The sequence below is a fragment of the Perognathus longimembris genome, chromosome 7 (genome assembly GCF_023159225.1).
Source record: "Perognathus longimembris pacificus isolate PPM17 chromosome 7, ASM2315922v1, whole genome shotgun sequence".
NCBI classification, from domain to species: Eukaryota; Metazoa; Chordata; class Mammalia; order Rodentia; family Heteromyidae; genus Perognathus; species Perognathus longimembris.
Genome location: NC_063167.1, coordinates 41,070,447 through 41,097,774, shown reverse-complemented (window position 1 = coordinate 41,097,774; position 27,328 = coordinate 41,070,447). Strand labels below are relative to the sequence as shown.

Here is a 27,328-nt window from a genome sequence, read left to right as displayed (position 1 = left end):
CCTTTTTGATGATACTGAAGTTTGTGGGGCCTACCTAACCTCATGACTTTATACTTGCTACCATTTGAACCATACCACCAGTCCTCTTTTTGATTAAGTTATTTTTCATATGGTCTCACAACTTTAACCTAGGCTAGGCTGGATAGTGATTCTCTTATTTATACCTCCCGTATGGATAGGCATGCAACACTGTGTCCAGCTTTTTGTTGAGATAAGAACTTGCTAAGTTTCTGCCCTCAATAGCCGTAAACCACCAATCACTACCTTCAAGCAGATGGGATTCTAAGCATATGCCACACACTCACATCCTATTAAATTTCTTTTTAAAGCTCTTTCCTATTTGAACTTCAATTGTCTTGACATTTTAAAGATGTGTACAGATTTAGCATGATGTGTCTACTTACTTCACTCCGGAGCTGAATTAGTTTGTGGGTCTATAGTTAGATTTCCTATAGGATGTACCAGTTTCTTACATGTGAGAAGTACCTTTGAAATATGATTTCTGTCACCATTTTACAGACTAAGAAAGTGAGGCCTGGAGGCTGTCAAGGTCACCCAGAGAACTAATGACAGACTTGGGGTTGAGACATAATTTCTCCAATGCCAAAGCCAGAGTGCTTTGTATAGTGAGCATCTTTGTCACTGACTTGAATATAGTATGATCTAAGCACCACTAAGTTCTCAGAGCCACAGAAAATACTCTAGCATAGAAAAAAGTAATAGCATTGAACAAATCACCAGCCAGTGTATAAAGATAACATGAATACAGACAGAAAAGTTCTCAGAAAACAAGGCCTCTAGATCTAATTCCATGATCATCAGCTGTTAGACATGGTGTTCAGTTTTCTTTTAATGTCCCTAATATCTAAGTCATCTTATTTAGAACCCTAGCTCAACACGGGTCTCATGTCATTTCAGGGTTTAGTGACAGGGTAAATGCAAACTATTTATCCTATGTCTAGCATTTAGTAGGTACTTAAATTAATTTTACTTTTCTGTTTTCTAACCTGCCATAATAGAATAAAGGGAATGTGATGTCTACTTGTGAGAAGTTGTAAGCAATAAAATGGCAACCTATATGAATGCTCAGTTCAGTCTGCTCTTCTGGTCTGAGGCCTTATGTATATCAGAGACTCAAGCTTCCTTCTTTCACTTCCACCCCTTTACTACCTTGAAGTTTTCTACTCACCAGAACTCCTGCCAAACATATCTAAATATAAGCATATATAATGAACATATTAAAGATATGAGGAGGAAGGGACACACAGAAAGGAGAGAAGGGTTGACAAGAGGACAAGTTACATTGTAATATGAAATAAAAACAATTTTCAGTGGGCTTTCCATTAAATCAACCACAGACCCTTTTTGGTAAGGTTATTACATTGGCTTATGAAGCAGCCACTGAGTTTGAGCCTCAACTCAAAGTGGCACTTGTCACTTTTGCTCACAACTCATTGCCTAAAGCTGGTCACATGGCCTTGCCCAACAGCCAGGCAATCAGGAAATATAGTTTTACCTTTTGCCCAAAAAGGATAAAAATGAAAAGTCATGGTAAAGAATGTACCAATAGTTATGATACTTTATTTTAGATTGATTTTTAAAACTTCTAGTCGTAAAATGTTTCCAAATATATTTTATTTGTTTTGTTTTGTTTTGTTTTGTTTGCCAGTCCTGAGGCCTGAACTCAGGGCCCAAGCACTGTCCCTGGTTTCTTTTTGCTTAAGGCTAGCACTCTACCACTTGAGCCACAGCACCACTTCTGGCTTTTTCTATATGTATGGTGTTAAGGAATTGAACCCAGGGCTTCATGTATACGAGGCGAGCACTTTTACCACTAGGCCATATTCCCAGCCCCCAAATATATTTTATTTCCTTAGAACTCTTTCTGTTCAAAACAAATTAAATGAGGATGTTTCTGTTTCATATTTAATTTTCAGGTAAATTATGAAAAACTACTCTGGTTTTTAAAGGATGCAACTTCAGATGAGTTCCAGCAAAACACAACAGTTGTGGACAGCACCCTGAAGAAAACTCAGAGTCATAGTAATCATAGCCAAAGGTATTCTCCCTTTGAATAGGCATAGTACTCCCACATGACTTAGATCAGGCTGCTGTAATAAATTACCTGAGACTGGCTGGCTTATCAAGAACAGATGTTTATTTATCATAGTTCTGAAGGCTGAAAGTCCAAGAACAAAGTGCCAGTAGGTTTTAATGAGTACCTAGTGAGGATTGAATAAGTATTTGATATACCATCACATGGTGTAAATTGATGAGAGAGCTCGCTGTCTCTTGTAAGGGCACTCAGTAATTTCTTTCATGAGGGGTATAGCCTCATAGCCTAATTATCTCATAAACATCTTACCTCCTAATACTACTGTATAGAGACTAAAGTTGCAATACTTGAAATTTGGAAGGACACGTGATTTATTCCATTGCACTAGGCTTCTAGAGCTGGCAGGATCTTGTAGGCATCCATTCTAACACGATAGCCAATGCAGAATCACTTTGTCTTCATCAACAGTTGACTTGTACACATGGTTTATTTTTCTTCTCAGTCTCTCTGCTTCACTGTCTCTCTCTGTCTTTCTGTCTCTCTATCACACACACACTCAGGCCAGCATAGAAAGTTATTTGTAGCAGTTGCATATGTGCATATGTTTCTTAACACCAAGCATGTGTCTCTTTATGAGATGACTGTGTGAAAATGAAAAACCTCATTATGAAATGAGAAATGATTGTATGTAGATGCAAAGCTCATCTATAAAGTGTGATTCCAGAAATAGATTCACTCAGTAAGTGAAGGTTCTGGGTACAGAAAATTTAAAATCTCTTTATATAATCTTAAGGGAACTAAATGGACACAAATAAAAACCATAGTATTTTTATTAGAGATCATTAGAGATGAATCACAATAAAGGAATGATACTCACCACATTCTCAGAGGACAAATGCAGTGACAAATGCAGAGGTGAGAAGCATCAGTTTCATTGCCAAAAAACTGAACTCAACTTCTATCTCTGCCTTGTATGTCTGTGTGATCTTGCTGTGTACTTATCCTGTCAGTGATTCAATTCTCCCAGCTGGGGAGTGGAAATATGAAAGGTTTACTTCATTGATTTGTAAGAATGACTGACTTAATAAGTACATGGAAAACAGCACTGGTACATAGTAAATACTATACACATCTCTTTATTATTTTTAAACTATTCTTTCAGAAGACTTCTTAAGCATGAACAATGTGAAGTCATGGTTAAAAGCCGTAGAACTGGACTACATTGCTTTATTCTAGTACAAAGAGTAGACTTTCTTGGACAGATGCCCCTGAGCAGGTGTTAGAATTGATTCTTTTCTACAGGTTTGACAGTGATCCTTCATTGTACTGTAGACTCACTGAATAGCAGCTGATTATAAGGCTCACTCTTCTGGGCACAATAAATTCCAGAGTTGGCAAGGCCCAGTCTCTCCCTCAAAGGCTGATAATCCTAAGGAAATGATATTTCCAGATGGATACTCCAGTCAAGTATAGAAACTACCCTGTTGGAATCAACAAGTCCTAGAGGTTTTTTCAGATAATAGATAGATAGATATTGATATAAAATATATATTTATTATTTAATATAAGAGATGTTCAATAAATATTTGCTGACTATAATTATCATCTTCCCTTACTTAAAGAGTTTATGTAATTTGATTGCAGAGACACCTGAATAGATATTATGCTCATATATTATATTTGGCTAGAGGCTTCAACATCGCCTCCTACTTCAGGAAGTTCCCCCAGCAAATGGGACTGGCTCACTCTTGTAGAAGGGAAGGCTGGCCATTACTAGTCTCTCTTTGTTGTGAGGACACATGTCCCAAATTCTGTCAATCAGATATCTGTTTTCTAGATTTGACTCTGAAATTTTCCTTTCTTTCCTTGCTCATTCCTGGGGATAGGAAATCATCAGGCTTGGCCCTGGCTCAGTGCACTGAGTACCGAGTGGACATGCATGTATGGAATCCATTTCCTGTAGCTGGCACGTTTCACGGAAAGCCTGTTGCAGGAGGGCCTCTGAGCAATGCCACAACAGGCTCCTCTGACACAGTGCAGGAAGGGCATTTTGCTGAGTGGCACATTAATTAACAAGCAGCCTGGCTTCACTGCAGCCCACCATTCCCCCACCACATTTCTATAAATACACTGGTTTGTAGAAAGTAGCCTTCACTTCCTCTGATGTACTCAAAATGATGGCCTTATGTCACTTAAAAAAATAACAGAGCATATTTGTAAATAAGTACCTAGTCTCAAAATCATTCTGGATTTTCTAGATATAAAGAGTAGAGTCAAATACAATCCAAGCTATCCCCTGATTCAGGATTTCCTCCCCAGTAAGTTCTTGGGGCTGCGGGAGATGGTAGATCTTTATTAGGTTTGGCATGGGTAGTGACAATGAATACTTTAAATATCTGATTTGCTGCTAAAAATTATTTGTGTTTGAGAATAGTAATATTAAGTAGGTGGGCTGGTAAAATCACACATTTGTTGTTGTTGTTGTCTCAACTGGGACAAAAGAGCGAGGGAGATGGACTAAGAAGTCTCCTCTATATGTGGTCAAGTTGGCTGCTGCCTCCTGAGAAGAGACTGGAGAGCTCACTCCAGTGGAAGTAATGTGAAATCCCCACATGCGGTCACTTGTGAATTACTGAGATTTAAAAGGTGTTCTTAGGTAAGATCTTGGGGATCCCCAAGAGACAATAGACTTGAGATACGGCATGGAGGCTGCATGCCTCTGCTCAGAGGGGAACATCTTTTCTTCATCATCTGTCCTATGTCCCTCTCACCAGGGCCCCACCTCAGGGCTCCAGCTTGCAGTCTGAAATAAACAAGAGCCTTCTGGAGATTTTGAAGATGGCACTGAAGATAGCCAATGGCAGACCCAACATCACAAACCTCAACCTGAGTTTTCGCAAAGAAGATCATTCATTCTCTGGCTGCCTCCCTCTACCCAAGGTAACAAAATGAGATTTCAGATTTGTTCAGTTTCCAAAGGCTACTTTAGAACTTAGAGTCTATAATAGTAAGACACAGTTCTGATCTGTGTTCTGGGGGTGGATTCCATTCCATAATCATTTATTTTCTATACTTAAGAGAGAAAAATAAGACAGAAATGGGACTATGAAATGTGTAGAATTGGCCCAGGAATTACTTATTGGACTGTGTTTTAATGTTAATAAGAGAAAACTTTGATAATATCCAAAGAATATTTCACAATGAAGGACATTCTTACTGGGGTGAGGTGGAATCTCAATGTTGTTTTGATTTGCATTTCTTTTATGGCCAATGACATAGAGCACTTTTTCATATGTCTCTTGGCCATTCTCATTTCCTCATCAGAGAAGCCTTTTTTTTTTAAGTCTTTAGCCCACTTGTTGAGGGGGCTGTTGGTTCTTTGGGGTTTTGTTTTGGAGGAATTTAATTTTTTTAGTTCTGCATATATTTTAGATATGATGCCTTTATCCATAGTATGGCCGGTAAAGATCTTTTTCCAATCTGTGGGCTTTCTGTTTATCTTGCAAGCTATGTCCTTTGCCCTGCAGAAGCTCTGCAGTTTGATGCAATCCCATTTGTCCATCCTTTCCTTGATTTGTAGCATTTCTGGGTCTTTGTTAAGGAAGTTTCATCCTGTGCCAAGGAGCCCAAGTGTTTCTCCTGCTCCTTCTTTTAGTGTTTTCAGGGTATCTGTTGTTATTTCGAGGTCTTTGATCCATTTGGAATTGATTTTGGTGCAGGGTGATATATAAGAATCTAGTTTTAGTTTGTTGCAGGTGTTGAACCAGTTTTGCCAGCACCATTTGTTAAAGAGGCTAACCATAACAAATGTTGGAGGGGATGTGCCCAAAAGGGAACCCTACTTCATTGTTGGTAGGAATGTAAACTGGTTCAGTCACTCTGGAAAGCAGTATGGAGAGTCCTCAGAAGGCTAAACATAGAGCTCCCCTATGACCCAGCAGCCCCACTTTTGGGCATCTACCACAAAGACCACAAATAAGAACACACTAAAGCCACCAGCACAACAATGTTCATCGCAGCACAATTTGTCATAGCTAAAATGTGGAACCAACCCAGATGCCCCTCAGTAGACGAATGGATTAGGAAAATGGGGTACATATACACAATGGAATTTTATGCCTCTATCAGAAAGAATGACATTGCCCCATTCATAAGGAAATGGAAGAACTTGGAAAAAATTATACTAAGTGAAGTGAGCCAGACCCAAAGAAACATGGACTCTATGGTTTCCCTCATAGGGAATAATTAGCACAGGTTTAGGCTAGTCACAGCAGAGGATCACAAGAGCCTAATAGCTATGCCCCTATGAACACATAAGATGATGCTAAGTGAAATGAACTCCGTGTTATGGAAATGAGTGTTATATCACTGTTGTAATTACTTTCAACATGCTATGTGAAACCGTAGCTTCTTTTGTTGATGATCCTTTTGTATCCCCTTCCTGAGGTTGTACCTGTATTATCACTGTATCTCATTTGAGTACACTGGATACTGTATATACTGGTATTAGAACTAGGGAAGTGAAAGGGAATATCAAAATCGAGAGACAAAGGATAGAAAGACAAATGATTCCAAAGCAATACTTGCAAAACCATTGGGCGTAAACCAACTGAACAATTCATGGGGGGAGAGAGAAAGGGGTAGGGGGGAATGAGGGAGGAGGTAACAAACAGTACAAGAAATGTACCCAAGGCCTAATGTATGAAACTGTAACTTCTCTATATCACTTTGACAATAAATAAGTATAAAAAAAGAATATTTCACAACGAATAACAAGTACTTTAAGGCCAGATGCATTTCTCAATCCTTTCCCAGCTTCCAGCAATACCAGCATGTGGCGTCTCCTTCCTTAGGAAGGCCATATTTTAGGGACTGATGTAATTTGTTGCTGATAGAGAATAGCATGCTGATTTGGCACATTAATTAACAGTGTGGATGTGCTTTCTAGAAGAAGGTCCAGCACCAAATTAATTCATAGATTATGAGGCCAAACAATACCCAATCATGAGGCTACTTTAGATGCAGGTGAAATTATAATCAACACTGTTACTACAACTATGCTGGTAATACTTTATCACTATCACTCCATTGAATTCTTACCATATGTGAAGTGTTTCATTTACATGCTCTCATTTAACAATGACAACGTTAATTTCTTACAAATCATCTTGAATAGAACTTAATGCTTAGCAAGGCCAGTCGAATCACCTAGGGACCACAGGAAACAAATGGCAGTGTCAAGGTACAGAATAATTCTGGAAAATAAGAGCCAGAATTGGAACTCCATTAGCTAGAAGTGGTCTGAAAGTGCCCACTGAGTCTAATCAAATAGTTAGAATGATAGAGAATTAGAAAAATTTGGAAAGTACAAAATTTGGAAAGACAGTTTCCAACAGACACATTGGAATATACCTTTCAGTTTAGTTGTATGGGGTTTAGAATTAAAGGAGTCAGAGAAGTTTTTCAGATGGTAATATATATTAAGAAATCCAAGCTTCAATGTACTTTAAACAGGTTCTTCTTATAGAACAAAGCAGCTCTCACTTGTATGTTAGTATTCATATATTCTATCAACCTTTGGGTATATATGGACATACATTTATTTATGTATATGTATGTGTGTGTGTGTGTGTGTGTGTGTGTGTGTGTGTGTGTTACATATGCAAGCATGTTGTAGTTGAAAGAGACAGAATACTGGAGGGGAAAGTTCACAACTCTGCTCATGAGAAGAATGACAGAAATAAACCAAGAAGCAGAAATTCGTTGTTAGATTAGAAACTATACAATATCACAGGTAAAGCATGAAATTTTTCAAATGGATGGAACATGAACAACCTGAAACTTAAAATACATTTATATGATCTGATTGAACCTCAGATATTTCACCTGGCGAATCTAGATTCCTACATCTACTGTGAAGATTAACAAAGACAAATATTGCAAAGTACACAGTATGCCCCTTAATGTACAAGGCCCTAAATAAATGCAGTTTCCTTTCCTGCAAATATATGTTTAAATCAGTTCAGTGAGAGGCCCACTTCACAAATAGCCCAGGGAAGGGGGATTTTTTTTCCCCCACCGTTGAGTGATGAAACATTGAGCATTGGCTATCCTTCAGGCCTTCAGGGCTCTTCCCCCACAACTGTCCCTGAAAACTTAACCTTTATGTTTATAGAGCCAAGGAATGAGACATATTTTCCTTAAAGCTGCTCTGACTTTCCTAGGGAATGTGGTATCTCTTAAAACATCTGGAACTCACTTGAAATATAAAACAGTTCTAAGAGGCATGTGAAATAGAATTTTGTTTCCCCAGAATGTGAGGCAAATTGTGACCTAAAGGACATTGGATCCAGGAAGCAGCAACAGTCACGCCTCAGCGTCCTCAGTTCTAGACACAGGACTTAAGAGTAGAGTGAGATAAACTACATGTTTATTTTAGACCAATAGTCCCCCAATGAAAGCCGAGAGAGACTTATGAATTTTTGTGATTATTCCTTAAAAACTGTGTACTCGATCTCCAGGCAAACACACACATCTACATATCAACCATTTCAAAGAGTTTACAGACCAACTGTAGCTTCCAAATAAACACTGTCTTCAAAGATAACCTTACAGGTTTTGTCATTCAAATGAATGGAATTTTAGCCATTCATTGAAAAAAAAAAAGACTAGAACTGGACATGATGGTGCATGTCTCTAATCCCAGTACTTGGGAGGCTAAGATGATAGGAACATTACCAGTTCAAAGCTAGCCTGATATACAAAGTGAGCCCCTGCCTATAAATAAATGAATAAATGAACGAAGGAATGAAGTGAGTAGTATAGAAACAAATTCAGTTGGTACAAATACAGTGTCTTAGAAAACAGAGGAGGTTGACAATGAACAGGAGCCAGGTGAGTAGGGACAGGAAGAATGCAGGGAAAGCTTCCCTAGGGATAGGCACCCTGTGAACTCACTCAGCATGGAGATGAATATGCCCAGTTCAAGGAAGTTGGACAGGTCTCTGCTCAAGTCCACTTCAGGATGCATAGTGCAAGCCAGTATATGGAGGATCTTTCTTAAAAAGTACAAATTTTATTTTGAAAGGCCAAAGCAATCATTGAAGCATGTTAACAAGTGAATTGCACAGCCATATTTGAGCTTTTGAAAAGGAACATTCTAATCAAATTTGAAGAATGGGTTAGAGGTAGGCAAAACTAAAGGCAGAGAAAACATTTTAGAAGGCTGTTTTAGTAATTCCATAGGAGATACTAAAGGTTTAAGCCAAGACAATAATATTGAGGAAACACAAAAGTAGGTTGTGATAACTAATGGAATGTGGACCCTGAACTAGATGAAACTGATAATGGCTTCCAAGGTGTGCCATCATGGTTTTAGTGCCATTTGCAGAGATACCACATAGAAACAAAGTTTGGAGAGATCAAGGAAAGATTGACAAATTCCATTTGTACATGGTGATCTGATAGAGAGACAGAAGTTGCATAATGATTCCAAGACTCTTCCTTGTGGGATGGATATGTATACCATTATACAAGGGTATAATGAAAGTAAAAATGGATGAGGAAGGCACTCAGTGTTGATGAGTAAGCACATGAAGAAAAGCTTATCACATGAATGGAGATCTGGGAATTGTCAAGAAAGCCCAAGTGTAGAGAAAGAACATGGTGCTATCATTATCAACTCATGTAGCAAAGAAACCATCCATGACTAGGACTGAAAAGTATTCATTAAATGGAAACCCAGGGAGGTTCCTAGCAGCATATAGAAGAGAATGTTAAATGTAGTGTGATGGGGTAAAACAGAAGTGGAGAAATCCATGAGCAAAGAGAAAGCTGAATTACTATTCAGCAGCTTTCAAGAAAAGTTTTGAGGAAATGAACAGTCATTTCATAGGTCATTTATAAGATAAGATAGACATTTTATTTACTACTGACTGAAAATATTTCCTTATTAAACAGAAGAACATTAAACATTTTTCTTAGTAAGGATCATGGTTATGCATCTTCATGCATTGAAGGATTTTTAACAATAATCTTGAATAACACTACTGCTAGGCTTTCTTGGTAGATGTTTGGGTGGCTCCTTTAAGGCTAGCAGTAGTCAATTATTAGCAGCTACCAATCAGTCTGCTTCTAGGTACCCTGATATACTGTTTCTAATCTGTTATTCACTTTAGCCTAGAGCAAAACCCAATGTTGCCAGAAGTAAGAGATCTATTTTTAGAATAACCTCTTTGTATAAAGTAAACCAATATGTTCTATGCCTGTGGATAATTCAATTCTTAGTCATAGATTAAAATGACATAATGTGACCATTTTCTACTTCTCTTTTTGCCAGCCTGAACCAGACACATTTCACTGTCTATTGATGTCCATTCATTCATGATTCTGTTGATCATTGGTGCTAAGACAAGAAATACAGTTTCAGCCCTGGGTAGACAACTTTTTTTGTAAAGAAGGTCAACAAGTCACAGAAAATTACTGCCCAGCAAGAAAAGGGTCTAAAACAACAGGAGAGTAATTAAAGTCAAATGCTTGTCCTTCTAAGTAGCACCACGGTCTTTTTCTCTCATTCTTTACACTTGATTTTCTTCTGCCTGAAATTTTCCCAATGCCTCATGCTTCTGGTCATCTCTATTCATCTTTTTGTTTTCCAAAACAAAATTTGATTTTCCCTTTATAAATCACTCTGATTTAATACCGCTATACCTAACAAATAACACAAAGTTTAGATATAGATTTGATGCCCTTCCCTCCATAAAGAGAATCAAGGTATGTTTTTTGTCTTTTTGTTTTGTTTTCTTTTGATATTTTGTGTGCTTAAACCCAGGAAATTGTATGGACTAAGCAAATGCTTTGCCACTCCCCTATTCCCCTACCCTTGCCACCATTTCAAAATGTTCTATGGTTCTTTTATTATTCAGATACAATAAGAACAAAAAACCTTGGTACTCATGGTTCCTAAAAGGAAAGCATGCCTTATCAATGCAGTGTTTCACCAGGAAGCACATGGGCTAGCCAGGAGGCTATGGGAATGAGTGGGAAGAGCCTTTCCTGAGGTTTCCTGGTAAAATGAGCTTAGGATTGGCCACATTGAATAATGTCAATGGACTCTGGGACTGTAGAGGGTATTCCTACTTATCAGTTACTCAGTCCTCAACTAATTAGGGCAGAATAAAAGCTCTGTAATAACCCCCCAAAGAAGTGCTTGTTTTGTGTTTAAATTAATTTTGTTTGCATCAGTGGAAAAAGCTCACTTTCCACTGAGCTCTTTACTCTCTCCAAGAAATCAACTAACCTTAAGCAAGGATACATGCTAGGGTCAACAAAGTCTGTAGATGACAAAACATCATGACTAAAAGACCTACACGCGGCTGGGGATATAGCCTAGTGGCAAGAGTGCCTGCCTCGGATACACAAAGCCCTAGGTTCGATTCCCCAGCACCACATATACAGAAAACGGCCAGAAGCGGCGCTGTGGCTCAAGTGGCAGAGTGCTAGCCTTGAGCGGGAAGAAGCCAGGGACAGTGCTCAGGCCCTGAGTCCAAGGCCCAGGACTGGCCAAAAAAAAAAAGACCTACACGCAATATACTAAACTTTCTCCCAAATAATAACAATGTTAACTAAGAATTTAGTTTGAACCGTTGATGTGTTATGAAGCTGTCTCTGTGACAAAACACCTGAGAGAAACAACTAAAGAGACAAGACTTATTGTGGCTCACTGTTTCAGAGGTTTCTGTCCACGGTGGTCTGGCTCTATCTCTGTGGGCCTGAGCTAGGGCAGAGCATGAAGGTAGAGGGAGCTTCATAGAAAACTACTGAGCAGTTCCCATCATGATGGCTGGGTGCATAGAGAATTGGAGGAAGAGCCTGGGGACTAGATGTACCTTTCAAAGACTACCTCAGTGACATGATTCCTTCAACAAGGCTCCACCTCCTTATATCTCATTCAACTATAAACTCATCAATGGTTTCCTCCATCACTCTTATGATACAATCACTTCCTTAAAGCCCTTTGGGTTGCAACCATGCCTTTAATACATGAACCTTTCGGTGACATACTTTATACCCAAACTACAACGTAGTAGACATGTTTTGTAATCAGTCCTCAATTAAGACACTTTCTTCCTCCTCTTCTCCTTCCTATCTCTCTTGTTTACTGTGTCATACTTCCTTATATCTCCATTCCTCTGTCATCTCCCCTCCCCAATCCCTCCTCTTTTACTTGTGTCCTCTATACTTCATTTCAAAAAATATTCAAGGGCTGGGAATATGGCCTAGTGGCAAGAGTGCTTGCCTTGTATACATGAAGCCCTGGGTTCGATTCCTCAGCACCACCTATAGAAAATGGCCAGAAGTGGTGCTGTGGCTCAAGTGGTAGAGTGCTAGCCTTGAGCAAAAAGAAGTCAGGGATAGTGCTGAGGCCCTGAGTCCAAGGCCCAGGACTGGCAAAATATATATATTCAAATGCATAGTAAAATCCAGGTACCATTCTAAGTACATGTTTCTATCACGTGATCTTCACAAAATCCTGGGAATTAGAAAGTGTTTGTCTCATTTAATAAGTGAAGCAATTGGAAACAGAAAGATTTAAGTAACTTCACACATCACAAGCAGTAGATCTGATGTTCAAAATAAAGTCTGTTCTATTCCTTTCTAACTGTTAATATAAACATACAACTTATGCCATCACATTCTTAAAAGTGTAGCATATTTGAATCTAAGTATCACCCACCTACCACCCCAGAATTTTATATTAAGTATTTGGGAAACTGCAATGACACTTTATTCATTCAATCAACAAATATTTATTGAGTATTTGCTTTTTGTGCTAAGTTCTATGACTTATTAACTATAGGACATTAAGGAAATATTTAATCTATGCCTTGGTTTTCTTGTGCATAAAGTATATATAATAACATTAACCCTGAGAATATAACAAACTTATTTTGTAAATCCAAGAGGATGCTATAAAAATTGTTTGCAGTTTACCTGTATTAAAATATAGATAATTCTTAGGCCATTACTACCTGTATCATGGCTTAAAAAATAGATAAGATCAACAATTGAAATCCCAATTGCTTCTGAATAACAAACTACACCTCGGTGTCAGCCAAATCAAAATTAGCTATTGGTAAGTATCCAACTAGCTATTTTTGCTTTAAATGGTGACAAAATGCACTCCTGAACATTAGTTATTTGATAAAGTAATAAAAGCTCTAGTTATGGAAGGAAAATAAAATATCAATTTTGTCCTACTAACCTCAAATCCTTTCTTATATTTAGGTCAGAGCTATATGTGGGAAGCATGGATTATATATAACCTTGAGCCTGCTGGAAACATTGCTTAACTACCAAGACTTGGGTTACCAAGGGGAAATAAGGTAAGTTGACATTTTTTTCTCTCACTATATTAGGGCTTGTATAAATTCTCAAGTTCACTCAGTTTGTTTGCTTAACTGGCACTCTACTAGTTGAGCCATACCCTCAGGCTGGCTTTTGACTGATTAGTTGGAAGTAGTCTCTAGCACTTTCTGCTCCAGCTGGCTTTGAACCATGATCCTCTAGGCCTCAGCCTTCTGAGTAGCTGAGATTATAGATGTGAGCCAGCAGCATCCAGCACCATGATGAAGTTTTTGTACTATAGGTAGAATAGAGTCATTGTGTTTTAGGAATATAATGTGTTAAATTCTAACAAAGAAGAAAAATGGAAGCATAACTACAGCCAATCCTCTAAAGAACCCTTCACTTCAAGAAAAAAGAAGAACAAATAGAGGGAACAAAGAAAAAAATGAGTATTAAGATTGTAGATTTAACCCCAACAATATCAACAATTACATTAAGTATAAATGGTCTGAAGGCAGAAATTAAAAGACAGAGATTTTCAGACTTTATTTTTAAAAGAATGGAATTCCATCTATAACCCATTTCAAATATAAAGCTAAAAGAAAAAACATGTATCCTATAAGCTTTCTCTAAAGAAAGCTGGAAGAGTTATATTAACATAAGACAAAATAAATTCCAAAGTAAGAGATATTACCCAGGTGGATTCATAAAGAGAATCTAACAATTCTAAATGTTTAGGCCCATGATAGCATAGATTCCATTTATATGAAGCAGAACCTCATGATTTAAAAGAAATACAAATGAATGTATTCACTATTACAATTTAAGAATTCAATATTTCTTGTCAGAAATTGATAGAACATGTACAAAAATCAATATTAATGTGTGTAATTTGAACTATGCTATCAGTTCTCAGTATTGACTTTAGTATATTTAGAACCTTTGAAATCATAAAAGCACAGTCAGCTCTCTGTATAAACTGATTCCAGCTCTAAGGATTCAACAGCCATGAATCAAAAATGCTCAAAGTAAAAATAATATCTGTACTAAACATGTACAGACTTTTTCTATTATTAGTCCCTAAATAATGGGCAATTACAGTAGAACAACTATTAAATAGCATTTGCATTATGTATTAAAAGTGGTTTAGAAATTATTAATAATATAATATACAAGAGGATATATGTAAGTTATATTCAAATACTATACCTTTTATATAAATAAGTAACTATTGTAGATTTTGGTATGCTAAAGGTTCCTGGAATCTTAACCAAAGGGTGATTGTATATCCTCTGCTCACAGAAGATTTGAAATCAAGATTTTCTTTAAACTTGGAAATTTCTGAATACTATAAGGGTAGACATAAATCTAAATAATCAATGATCAAAGAATTCTCAGGAAAAAATAGAAAATATTTTGAAATGAAGTAAAATAAAATCCTGACATAGCAGAATTTTACCTTATTACCTCTCATCTTGCTTAACTATACTCCATACAAACTTCCAGATTATTACAGCAGCCCCTTAAATCTGACCCTACCCTTCTTTCTAGCTGATCCTCAAATCAGCAACTCCGGTTATTTTTAAAACCCCAATTTGCATTATCACTGTGCTTATAATATTGCAAGAACACTTTATTTCACTGAACAGAAGAAAAAACAAAAATTCATTATGAAGAGTTCTATATAATCTGTTACCCAATTATTCTCTGGCTCTAGGACTTCCTTTTGCCCATTCTGTTTCAGTCACATTATGAACCTTGTTATATCAAGCAGACCATCCTTCACTCCTCCTCAACACCCATCCTTTGAATGTTTCCTCTACCATGATGAATGCTCTTTCCACAGACATCCTCATGCCAGCTTCCTTGATTTCCTCCAAGTTTTTGTTCAAATGTCTCTCTCAATGTACCCTACCACTCTCCTGTGTGGTCTTACAACATTGCACTTCTTTCCTTTAATCTGCTTTCCTTCTGTTTTCTTCTATACACCCCTGGACTTGTATGATATATAATTTGCTGCTTTCTTCTGTTTATTGTCATATGTCTCTCCCTAATAGACAATACACTGTAGTACCACAGGGTAGACAAAATCTTTGTTTTGTTCAGTCTATATCTTAAATGTCTAGAAACATGCCAGCCATAATAAATATTATTATAATGAATATTTATGTACTAGAACTAAATTAGGGGAAGAATGGGAATCTCAAAACATGCTGAAGGAAGCCAAAAGTCAGTTCTTCTCAGTCTCTAGCTCATGGTCAGACTGAAGGAGGCATTCCCTAACCAGTTTCTCAAAATCAGGTTTCCCCTATGCCATGTACTCTCAAAACAGTCATTTGATTTCCTAACACCACTGCTTGCAATTACGTATTTATTAGTGTGATTTAGTCACTTGATACCTGGCATGGTGATCACCACAGTACTGGCAAGAACCACACTTTTTCCTCATCCTATATTCCCATCATCCATCACTTGACATAAGAATGTACTGAAAATATTTAATGAATTCATTTATTCATTCATTTAACAAACCTTTATTGAGTACCTACTATATACTAAACACTACTCTGGACCCTGTGGATACAAATATGAATAAAACAAAGCCCTTCCCCTATGAAGTTTATATTCTAGTTGGGAAGAGAAACAATGTTTGTTAGAACATAGGGCATATCACATAATCATGAGACAAATACAATGAAAATAAGCATTAAAAATTATGGAGTGCATCTATTAATGGACAAAGGAATAAATGAATATTAAGACAGGAGTTTGAGCCTACCCAGTGAATTTGCACTTGACCAACTCGGTACATGGACTTTATCTTTCCTCAAACCTCAAATGTGGTTGGGTTTAAATGTAAGAAATGGTCAAAATGGAAGAGCAGGAAAGTGAGCTAAACACTGGGTAGAAAACCAAAGGGCTGAAATGGAGTAAGAAGGCCAAAAGGTTGCATTCTACCTAGTCCATAGTAGAGACTTGATGCTGATTAAAAATTCAAGTCCAGGGCTGGGGATATGGCCTAGTGGCAAGAGTGCCTGCCTCGGATACACGAGGCCCTAGGTTCGATTCCCCAGCACCACATATACAGAAAACGGCCAGAAGCGGCGCTGTGGCTCAAGTGGCAGAGTGCTAGCCTTGAGCGGGAAGTAGCCAGGGACAGTGCTCAGGCCCTGAGTCCAAGGCCCAGGACTGGCAAAAAAAAAAAAAAAAATTCAAGTCCAGCTCTAATAATTCAGGAATCAGGAATATAAGGCCAGGAGAGAATAGAGGAGGAAGGAAAGATAGAAATCTTCTTACTTTTCTAGCATTTTTGGTGCAAATTACAGAAATTCACAGATATCTTTATTCACCTGTCTTTGACCTTTGGATAGCGTTCACCTATCTTTGACCTTTGAATATGTAAAGACATCAAAATTATGAGAACTAGAGAATTGCATTTATAAGAGATAAATCTGTTTCATCCTTAAACAGTCATAGGCTAAAGCTTGTTCTGTTGAATTAAATCCATTCTGTAAAGGACTTTGTATGCAAACCTATATCCTTAAGAGATTAAAGATGCAATTTAGACACAAGTTTCAGAAGCTGAGTGCGCAAATCATTATTTTAGTACATATTGTCCATTAATCTGCTGTTCAATTGAGAGCCCATTTGGAATGTGGCTGCTTGCTAATTAGCAGGATTCTAGTGCTGAGCTCCTTCCTGATTAAATGTCCTTTAGAATCAATAAAACATCAGGAGGGATTAGCCCCTTCTAACTAAATAAAATGAGTTGCATTTCCTTCTTAAACTGTCAGATTGCAAGAGCTGACTAGAGGGGCAAATATTGTGAGCCTTCTCACAATGTTGGGTGTTTTTTTTAATAAAACATTTTTAAAGTAATATTTTGACTTTTCTTTTTTTGCCATTTGCCTACCAATTAGCAGAAACATTAGTGTATGGCTGCCAGAGTAAGGCATTTTGAGAAAGGCTTGATTACGATTTCAAGTCTCTCCTCTGAATCGCCCTTATGTAAAATGAGCTCAGGTTGTGTTGGATAGAAATGATTATCCTTGTTCTTGGCCAGGAACATGAAGTCAGAATTCACATTTGATGTTTTCTGTGAGACTTGGTAATCAATGGTAATTAAGGGGGAAAGAGAAAGAGAGAGAAACAGAGAGAGAGAGAAACAGGAGGCAAACTAATACTCTAAAATTGTATTGGCAAAAGTAAGGGGTTTAAAACAAGCATCCAAGCCAAATTGTGTTGAAGGAGGGAGATAAATAATGAAGCCACCATGCAAGCTTGGTAAATAGAATGGAGCAATTGAGACAGCCCCAAGTAGGACTTACCGCACACATCTGGCCCATTATTGAGGGCGCAATCAGGTTGAAAAGAACTGGTTTTGCTAAGCCCAGGAACAAGTAGAGGATTTTTAGAGATAAAGGAAACATGAGGTGTCTGATTCAGCAATTACCTTTTTAAGGGAATAGGAAAAGTATTGGAAAATAGCTATTGGAGATTTCCAATGTTCATTAGTTGAGCCTGAGATATCCAACCTGGCTTTTGTCTTCATCTTCATCATCATCATCATAATGATAATGATAATAATACAAAGGTATTATTGCAATTATATTGTCAACACTTATTTATATAGGCTTACTATATTCCAAGCAATGTTCCAAGTGCTTTATTAAATAGTAACCTTTAATCCTTCTGTCTGCCACATGAGGTAGGCAAAATTAAATGTTTTAAAGGAGATGTAGATGTACAGCATAGAGTTTCAAGCTTGAGAATTAGCACTTAGTCACTATATTATGGTGACATTATAAGTTCGAAAACATCAGCACCTCCCAGAATTGTGACTTGGCCCAGGAGCTTGGAGTAAACTGCCTTAAAGAAGGGCTAGCTCCACCCTGGGCTTGGTAGTGACTAGAATTTGTATCTAAGAAGCTGGGTATCTTCCCTTTGCTCTACAACCCTGTGATCCTACACTTTAGCCTACGGTCTGAAGTATTTAGTCATGGCAGCCTGTCTGTGTCCATTTATGCTTCTGCCACAAAACCCCATAGAGTGGAGAGCTTATAATCAACAAATGTGTTTCCTCACAGTCTAGAGGCTGAGAAGGGTCCTTATAGACAGGCTTTCCCGTGGCTGGGTATATGGCCTAGTGGCAAGAGAGCTTGCCTTGTATACATGAGGCCCTGGGTTCAATTCCCCAGCACCACATATACAGAAAACGGCCAGAAGTGGCGTTGTGGCTCAAGTGGCAGAATGCTAGCCTTGAGCAAAAGGAAGCCAGGGACAGTGCTCAGGCCCCGAGTTCAAGGCCCAGGATTGGCCAAAAAAAAAGAAGAAGAAGACAGGCTTTCCCCACTGTGAACTGTGGAAGAAGAGGTAAGAATCTTCCTCGGGCCTTTTATAAGGAAACGAATCCAATTCATAAGGGACCTGCCTCTAGAATCTAATCATTCCCAAAAGCCCTACCTAATACACTGTGAGTGAGAATGTCAACATAGGAATTTTAGAAAGATATAAGTATGTATGCCATTACACAATCCCAGCAGAGTGATCCAGTCCCTGAAGGCAACGTGCTTCTTACCTGCCTTTTCCATGTAGCTGGTTTTGTACATTTGGGATAGAGTTGAGAATTGCAGTACTCTGAAGGGATGGCTGTGAAGATTCATGGAGCTTATTGATACGGCAGTCTTGACAGAGCTGGCTTTTGAGCACTGTTCTACATTGTGTCTCACTGAGCATGGCAGCATTTCCAGGATCTCACATGAGAAATGGTGGAGAATTGTTGGGAGAAGGAGCAAGATGTACTAAGATAAAAAGGCAAGCACAAGCTGGACTAATCAGGTTACCCACACTCTCCCTTAGCCTAGAACACACAATTTGGGAAGCAGAGAAAGATAATGGGCTTAGGAGGAGTGCACACATTCCTTTTGATATAGGGCAGTATGTGTCACCTGACATTGCACACACTTTGTGTTTAGGTACAATGGGAACCAGCCAGACTTCCCTGCAGTTCCCTGATCTCTGGACCACAGCTTCTGAGGGGCAGACCCTAAGCTGACAGCCAACCTCAACCTCCAGTCTACTAGCCTTACAAAGATGTGTGTGTGTGTGTGTGTGTGTGTGTGTGTGTGTGTGTGTGTGTGTGTATTGCTGTGGATAGAACTTAGGGCCCTGCACTTGCTAGGCAAAACAATCTCCCAGACCTAAACCCTAGTTCTATTTCATTCTGTTTGTTTTTTAAGACAAGATCTTACAGTGTAACTGAGGCTGTTTTCAAATGTATGATCCTCCTGCCTCAACCTTTCAAGTGCCAGGATGACAAATGTAAACAACTACACTGATTCTTGAAATCATATTATTCTTATTTCCGATGCAGTAGTTTTCAGAGTATCTAATTTTCTATATCCTTTCTAAGGTAGGTATCTAAAGTAGAGTCTGCTTCCTGCATTAAGCCTTTAATGACACAGATCTCAAAAAGCTTTTTCAATACCTCTACCAAACAGGCTTAACTTGGAGCCTCTCTGCCTCTTCTTTCAGGGTAGTGGTACTTATCACTGATATTATACCTCTTTTCCTTACACAGATGGCAGAAGTTTGTTGATTTGCTGAGCCAGGCTTCTTTGGATTTGTCTGATACATCTACAGGTGAGGTCCAGTACTCTGTTCCTCTTGAGGAAACTCCCATTTTCCAGCAGCTTTCTTTACTGCGCTGCTTAGCATGAGTGGCTTGCTTGTTGAGTTTCCTCTCATTCTTTCCAGAAGTGCCAAATGGCTCAGCAGTGAAAGAAAATTGGAGTGATAATTGCTTTATGAAGATATTTCTAGGCCAATTGGATTGGTAAAAGCATAACTTGCCAAGTTTTATTTTATCTTGAGGCATTCTCCAGTGGTAGCCCTTTAAGATAAAGGCAGCATACTTACCCAAATAAGTTGGTATTGTCAGAATTTCAGTTGCTCTGATTTGATTATTGTTTTGGTTTTGGTTTTGTTTATTCTCCTGATAATCACCAAAAGCCCTTTCAACATATGTGTGTGTTGGTATATAGAAAAATGCATATATATGTGTATATATGTTGGGTATATCAGTTTTATACATATATATTTTTTAATTTATGTAGTCTTGGTGAATACAGTACATTACATTGAAAGTATTTTACAATTCTAGATCACTGCTATACAAAGATAATTCTTAGGATGAGAGTTACACATCAGCTTTGCATAATAATACAGACCCATAATTAGTATCATTTTTATTATCATAAAATATATCCTGTTATTTTCTATTGGCTTATTTTTATGACCAGACAACTTTCATGAAACCATTGGCAGGCTAATTGATATGGACCTTATCAATATTACATGAATATTTGCCCTATTTTATTTAAGAAAGACAAGTCATTTTCTCTTTTATCCCCCAATCCAAGATTGTGCAGATAGGTACAACAAAACATCTTTTATAAGCAACATCAGTGAAATTAATTTCTTCTTTAATTCTTCTTTTGTTTTGTTTTTTCCAGTCTTGGGGCTAGAACTCAGTACCCCTACCCCCCTAAATGAGGCAGTATAGTACACAACTTAGATATTTTATTTTTGTTTGTTTGTGTATTCATTTGTTTATTTATTTGTTTGTTTGTTTCCAGTCCTAAGGTTTGAACTCAGGGCCTGAGCCACTGTCCCTGGCTTCTTTTTGCTCAAGGCTAGCACTCTACCACTTGAGCCACAGTGCCACTTCTGGCTTTTTCTTTTTATGTGGTGCTGAGAAATCGAACCCAGGGCTTTATGCACTACCACTAAGCCACATTCCTAGCCCCTCTTCTTTAATTCTTAATAGTCAATATTGCATCTTGGATGTAAGTTTGAAATGATTTTTTAAGATATCAGATTTTTTTTCCAGAAGGCTAAACAAATATCCTGTTATTCTACACACTCTTCTTATATGAAAATAAGTTGGATAAAGCAATTTGAAAACTTTTATTTGGCTATCCATGCTTTTGTACAAAGTCATATATCACTTTTTCAACTAAAATATATTAAGTCTGCAATTCCAATATATGTTTACAGTTTCAGGGTTATCCAGAAAAGCACAGTCCTTGTCCACAGGAAAATTTGACTGCATCAGAGCAAATCTTTCACCATCACAATTATTGGAATCTTAGCTAATCTATTTTTCAGGTCTTATACATACTATGACTAAGGGATGACCAAGCCCAGATAACAATTGATTAACACAGCTATAATGGATACAGACTGAAATCAATTCCAGAATGTCCATGATTTTCAAATACTATCAATGTGAAGATGCAAAGAACCCTAAATAAAGGGATCCCCACTCATTGATCAGGTTTACTTTTTTATATTTTTATAGGTGGAAATAATGAAAAGATCCTTCAAGAATCATTTAATTAAGATCATTGTACACGCAACTTATAAAACAATACACTTGCAAAATAAGATAACTGAGCTGCAACAGGAAAATTTCCAAGACATATTATTAAGTGAAACTATAAAGATAAATTGGGCAAAATATTTATCAATTAGCAAGTTTTTAAAATGACAGGTGAAAAAATATGCATTAATTTTAATCTGCTGTTGTAGATTTTCTATTTACTACATCCATCAACTACTTTGAATCAAAATATAAGGTACTGAGGATGAATGTGTGGAGGCGGGGGGCAATGTTGAATGTGTTCATCTCCCAGGTGGCTGTAACAAAAACACAATGTTGGTGGTGTAAATGAAAAGTTTCCTCTCACACAGAGAAAGTAGTTCTTTCTTGAAACCAAATTGTCATTAGTGTTGTACTCCAGTCTCAATGCCCCATGCAAGAATTGTCTTACCTCTTCCAGATTCTAGTAGCCCCAGTCTCTCTTGGCTTGTCACTCCAGTGTTTGCCTTTGCCTTCTCATGCTCTTCTTCTATGTTTCCTCTGTCTATTGTAGCTCTTAAGATATTAGTCATTGGATTTAAAGCCCATGATAATATAGGATTGGTTCATCTTAACTTGATTACATCTGTAAAGACTATTTCCAAATAAGTTCAGGTTCACGGGTACCAGTAAATGGGTCTTGCGAAGAGACACAAAATTTTCCAAGGGAAAAACCAAACATTAGTAAATGTACTAGATGCAGTACATCTTTAAGTCTGAGTATATCACACTACATAGAGGCATTGGACTCTGGGTGTGGTGCCACTACACAGTTGGTTTAGGGTCTCCAAGAAACTGCCAAGTAAATGAAATTATTTTAGAAAGATGCCACACAGCTGATTCTGAATGCCAAGGGCTTTGCAAGGCATCTCATACAGATCTCCATGTGCTCAGTGCTGTGTCCAGTGAGAGGGTTTTCTGTTTTGAGATTTCTCATTCTCAACAAAGACATCAGTCCAATTAGATAAAAACCTATCCTGGCATCCTTACCTTCACCATCATTGCTTTAAAATCGTGTCTCCAAGCCACAATCCAAGGTAGTAGGCATTTGACCGTGAATATATAAATGTTAAAAGAGTTTAGCACATAGGATATAATTGGACAGAAAAAGAATCTGTAAAATGTAAGTCCAACTGTCACTTTCGTGGCTAAATAATCATTTTATATTAGATCATTTACTTCAATTTGACTTATTTTTTTCAATTTTAAAATGGATAAAAGCAAAAGGAATGGAGAGAGGAACAGGTGGAAGGAGGGAGGGAAGGTGACTGGGAAGGAGGAAAGAAGGAAGGAAGGAAGGAAGGAAGGAAGGGAGGGAGGGAGGGAGGGAGGGAGGGAGGGAGGGAGGGAGGGAGGAAGGGAGGAAGGAAGGCAGAAACAAGTCTTATTGATCTTATGGAGTAACAAGTCTGAGAAGCAAAACAGGCAACATATTGTCAAGTATTTAGTCAACACAGCACTGTCCAGGATAGCAGGTTGAGGTGGTATTACTGTTGTTGTATTGTATGATAGCCTATTGTTCACTGAGGAAATTAATGTTCTGATCTCTTCCTATCTATGTATCACTGTTTAGATGGTCTTAAACACTGAGTGACATATTTACTTTTTGTATATTACTAAGCCCCACAGGAAGTGTTCAAATATACTATGAATGTGTCAAATTTTGAGTTTTTTGTTCCTGTGGTCTCTTCTGATTAAAATATGCTATGATAATTTAATTAAAGTCACTCCATTTACACGCACTTCCTTTTGCTTTAAACTTTATTTGGAATCATAAAAATCTTACAGACTTGTTCTTTAATGAGTGCATATAGTTTTCACATAAATACTTAATATCTGTGATTTTCACTAATGATAAGAGTAGGTTAGTTTAAGACTGATCAAATCCCCTGGAAAGACCAAAATTAGAACATCAGGTAAAACTCAAGAGTATCTGTTGAAGGTTCTTACTTAGAATTCAAGTTAAACTATTCAGAGCAGGAAGAAAAAAGCTCTCCGTATGAGATAACATCATACAAAATTTCTACATTGCATATGAAAAGTCCAGCTTTACTAAAAATTACTAGAATGAATGCAAACAGCATACGGATTGTGAAATAAATTAATAATAAGAGTAATATTAATATATTTGAAAAAATAAATTACCAACTAAAATTTATAAAAGATACCAAGTTGAACACACAAACAAGAAAATATAAAAGTTAAATTAAAATAGCCCAAAATATAAGTTTAACAGAGGGTTGGACATACCTAATTAGAGGGTTAGTGGACTAGAAAACAGTTCAGTATGAAATATCCATATTAATATATAGACAAATAAGGATACATTACATCCAAAAATACACATAAGAGACATATATAAAATGGTACCAACATCAACATACATGCTATTGGAGTCACAGAAGGAAAAGAGGAAGAAAATAGAACTGAAACCACTTGAAGCAATGAGGAGAAATTTTCAAAAGTGTTGAAAGACTTCAAGCCACAGATCCAAAAAGTGCTATGAAATCCCATGTAGGCCAATTCAAAAAAAGGCCCCGCCCAACATAATGTTAGTCTAACATCTAAACTCCTAACCTCTACAATTTGGCTCTAGCTGGGTCTATAGTACTAATTTTACTCTAATTTGGTTCTTCTCATTAGGATTTCTTTTCCTAGACAAACATTTCTTGAAGACATATCACTATAGATAACAGAAACTTAACTTTAACTTCTAAAAATTCAGACCTATTACTATAAAGATACTTAAAGTAAAGGGGTGGAAAAGTCAACTCAACTGGCTTAGACAGTAGAGAGATTTTGGATCATTTAGATGAAAAGCCTGGCACAGCAAATACCACTGGCATGGCTTGATCTAGCCATTCAATTGTCATCATCCAAGATGTGCTTTCTTTCTGGCTCTTTGTTCTGCTTTACTAAGTTTTGGCATCAGCTATGGGCTTTACATGGCACAAACCTGGTTGCTCCAGGAATTCCTTCTACTATAGAAAAGGAGATAGGTTTGTTATAGTAGTCACAGCTCCACAGCACTCTTGATATGTCCTCCCAAGAAAGGAAATTCACTGTATAAATAGCAAGTCACTCCTCTCTAACTGGAATGATCAATTTAAGTTTGACATGAGGAATGGGATTAGGATTGAGTAAGAGGCATAAAATAATTGGAATCTTGGATCTGAACTTAGAATGAAACCCCACCAAACCATAGAGCACTGGAATGGCGTGGTCCTCACAGAGCAAAACATCCTATCACCAGAGAAGACAGCAAGAGGGAAATTACCAAAGAAAGAATGAGCATGGGGGGAAATCAAACAATGAGCTTCATCTTCAACCCCTGGTATTTCCTTTCACTGCAGCTACTCTCTTCTCTCAGTTATTGCTGGAATATACTAGCCACTAACACCCCTGCATTCAGGCCTTGTCTTAGCTGTAATATTTTTTTCTTGATTGCACTTTCCCCAGGTATTTTCATGGCTCTCTTGTTCCTCTGATACGCCTCAAGATTCTAACCATCACTGTTGTGGAGGTCTTGAGTGCAGTTCTAAGTTAGCAACTGGCATAATTCTCACCTCCACAATTGGCTCTAGCTGGGTCTATAGTACTTAACGATATGAATTTGTTTGTTGGCTCTTGTCACTAGAATGCCAAGGCCCCAAGAAAAGTCTGATTTATTCACTATTGTGGCACAGTCCCTAGGGCCATGCCTAGTATCTCACAAGCACTTCAATGTGCCCTGGGCCGGGTGCTGGTGCCTCACAGCTATAATCCTAGCTACTCAGAAGGCTGAGATCTGAGGATCCCAGTTCAAAGCCAGCCCAGGGCAAGAAAATTCTGTAAGGCTCTTCTCTAATTACCTCCAGAAAACCAAAAGTGGTGCTTTGGCTCAATGTGGTAGACCGTTAGCCTTGAGCAAAAAAAAACCAAGCACAGTGCCCAGGTCCTGAGTTTGAGCCCCACAACTGACAAAAACAAAGAAAAGAAAAGAAAAAGGAAGTATGTCCTAAAATATAGACCTACACTTACCCTGTTGTCTCAAGACAACAGATAACTGAAACTTTTATTGCTTGAACTTCTTCATCTGTTAAATGAGTATAATTTCTACATTACAGAGGCATTAATTCTTTAGGTTATATGGGAACTATCTGCTGTTTTTATTTAACTAATATTAATTTCCTTCATACAAAAGCTCCATTCATAAGGTCTGAAATGCCAGAAAGCCTTTATTCCACGCAGTTGTCCTCTACACTGGCTGCACTTTAAAATCACAGAGGGATTTCTGTGAAAAGTACTGAGCTGAGTTCTCCTCACCTGAGATTTTGATTTAATTGGCATGCTATGAAGCTGAGCTGTGGTCATTTTTAAAGCTCCCTGAGTGGCTCTAAAGTGCAGCCAACTCTGGAGACCACTGATTTCAAGTCATTAGTGGGAGCAGACAGGAGGGCTGGCTATGTAACTATCAGAGTCCACTGGAAGCCCTGTAAAACCTGGCCCTTTCCACACCTGGAAACTTCTAGAAACCCACTTGGCTTATTTCCTCCTATTCAAGTCTTCAACTGGCAGACTAGACAGATGGTTATTATTTATCCTTCCTGCTGTGTTAAAAAAAAAAAAGAAGCTCTGCCTAAAATCTCCTAAACAATGTTTACACATGCAAACCATTACCTTTTTATATACTATTAACTATTAGGAAGAAGTAGAAGCTTAAAAGAAATCAAAATAGACTAGTACGTATTTTCTTCTAACGGAACTTTGAAAATGACAGATAGTAGAAAGGAACTTGGGCAGGGACACAATCTAAATTCTAGAACCCATTCTTAAAAGGGTAGTGCTTTGATCAGTGTCCAGGAAAAAAAAGTTTGGCATATGGTAATATTAGTTCTTCTTTTGGTTAGCTAGATTTGCTTATGGTCATATAACACCACAACAAATAATAGCCTGTGATTGTATCTCGCCCCTATAGTAAGTATTTCATATAACACTGATATCTGTGTAATTTCACTGAGGTAAAGAAATGATCTGAAGTTTTATAGCTAGTAAAGTGAAAATTCGTGGTTTAATGTTCTGATGAGTCTGACATTCGAGTTCAACTCCTAGATTCACTCTAAATGCCCACCCCTACCATTTGAAATCTTTTTCCCCCTGCAATAAATAGAAAGCTATATATTTGCATATTGGGTGAAATAATGAGCAGCAGTCAGAGCTACTGGGTAATGATGGGGTTACCTTGACAAATTTTCACCCTGCCAAGTAAGATCTGCCTAGGAGGTACTTACTGCCAAAACGAGTTGTCATCATGACCCTCATTAAACATCTAATTAGGGTGACCCTGTATGGCACCTGAGTCAGATATGAGAGGGCACACAACCATTCATTTATTCCACAGGTATGCATTCCATACTCACTCTATTGCTAGATAGAAGAGAACACTGTGGAATTGCATAATGGTTCATGATTACCATGCTAAAAGCCTGTCTTGAGAAAGAAAGTTTTTATGTCTGAGATGGGAA

At 37.7% G+C, this 27,328-nt stretch overlaps 1 protein-coding gene across 1 annotated transcript in view; it reads left to right on the top strand.

The window, feature by feature from the left end:
• Window positions 1-27,328, top strand: part of C7H1orf87 (chromosome 7 C1orf87 homolog) — a 63,413-nt gene that overhangs the window by 24,037 nt on the left and 12,048 nt on the right. Inside the window, exons 5-8 of the mRNA XM_048349926.1 lie at window positions 1,938-2,059; window positions 4,831-4,996; window positions 13,343-13,440; window positions 19,983-20,044. Coding sequence (XP_048205883.1) covers window positions 1,938-2,059; window positions 4,831-4,996; window positions 13,343-13,440; window positions 19,983-20,044 — 448 coding nt within the window. The remainder of the gene's footprint in view (window positions 1-1,937; window positions 2,060-4,830; window positions 4,997-13,342; window positions 13,441-19,982; window positions 20,045-27,328) is intronic.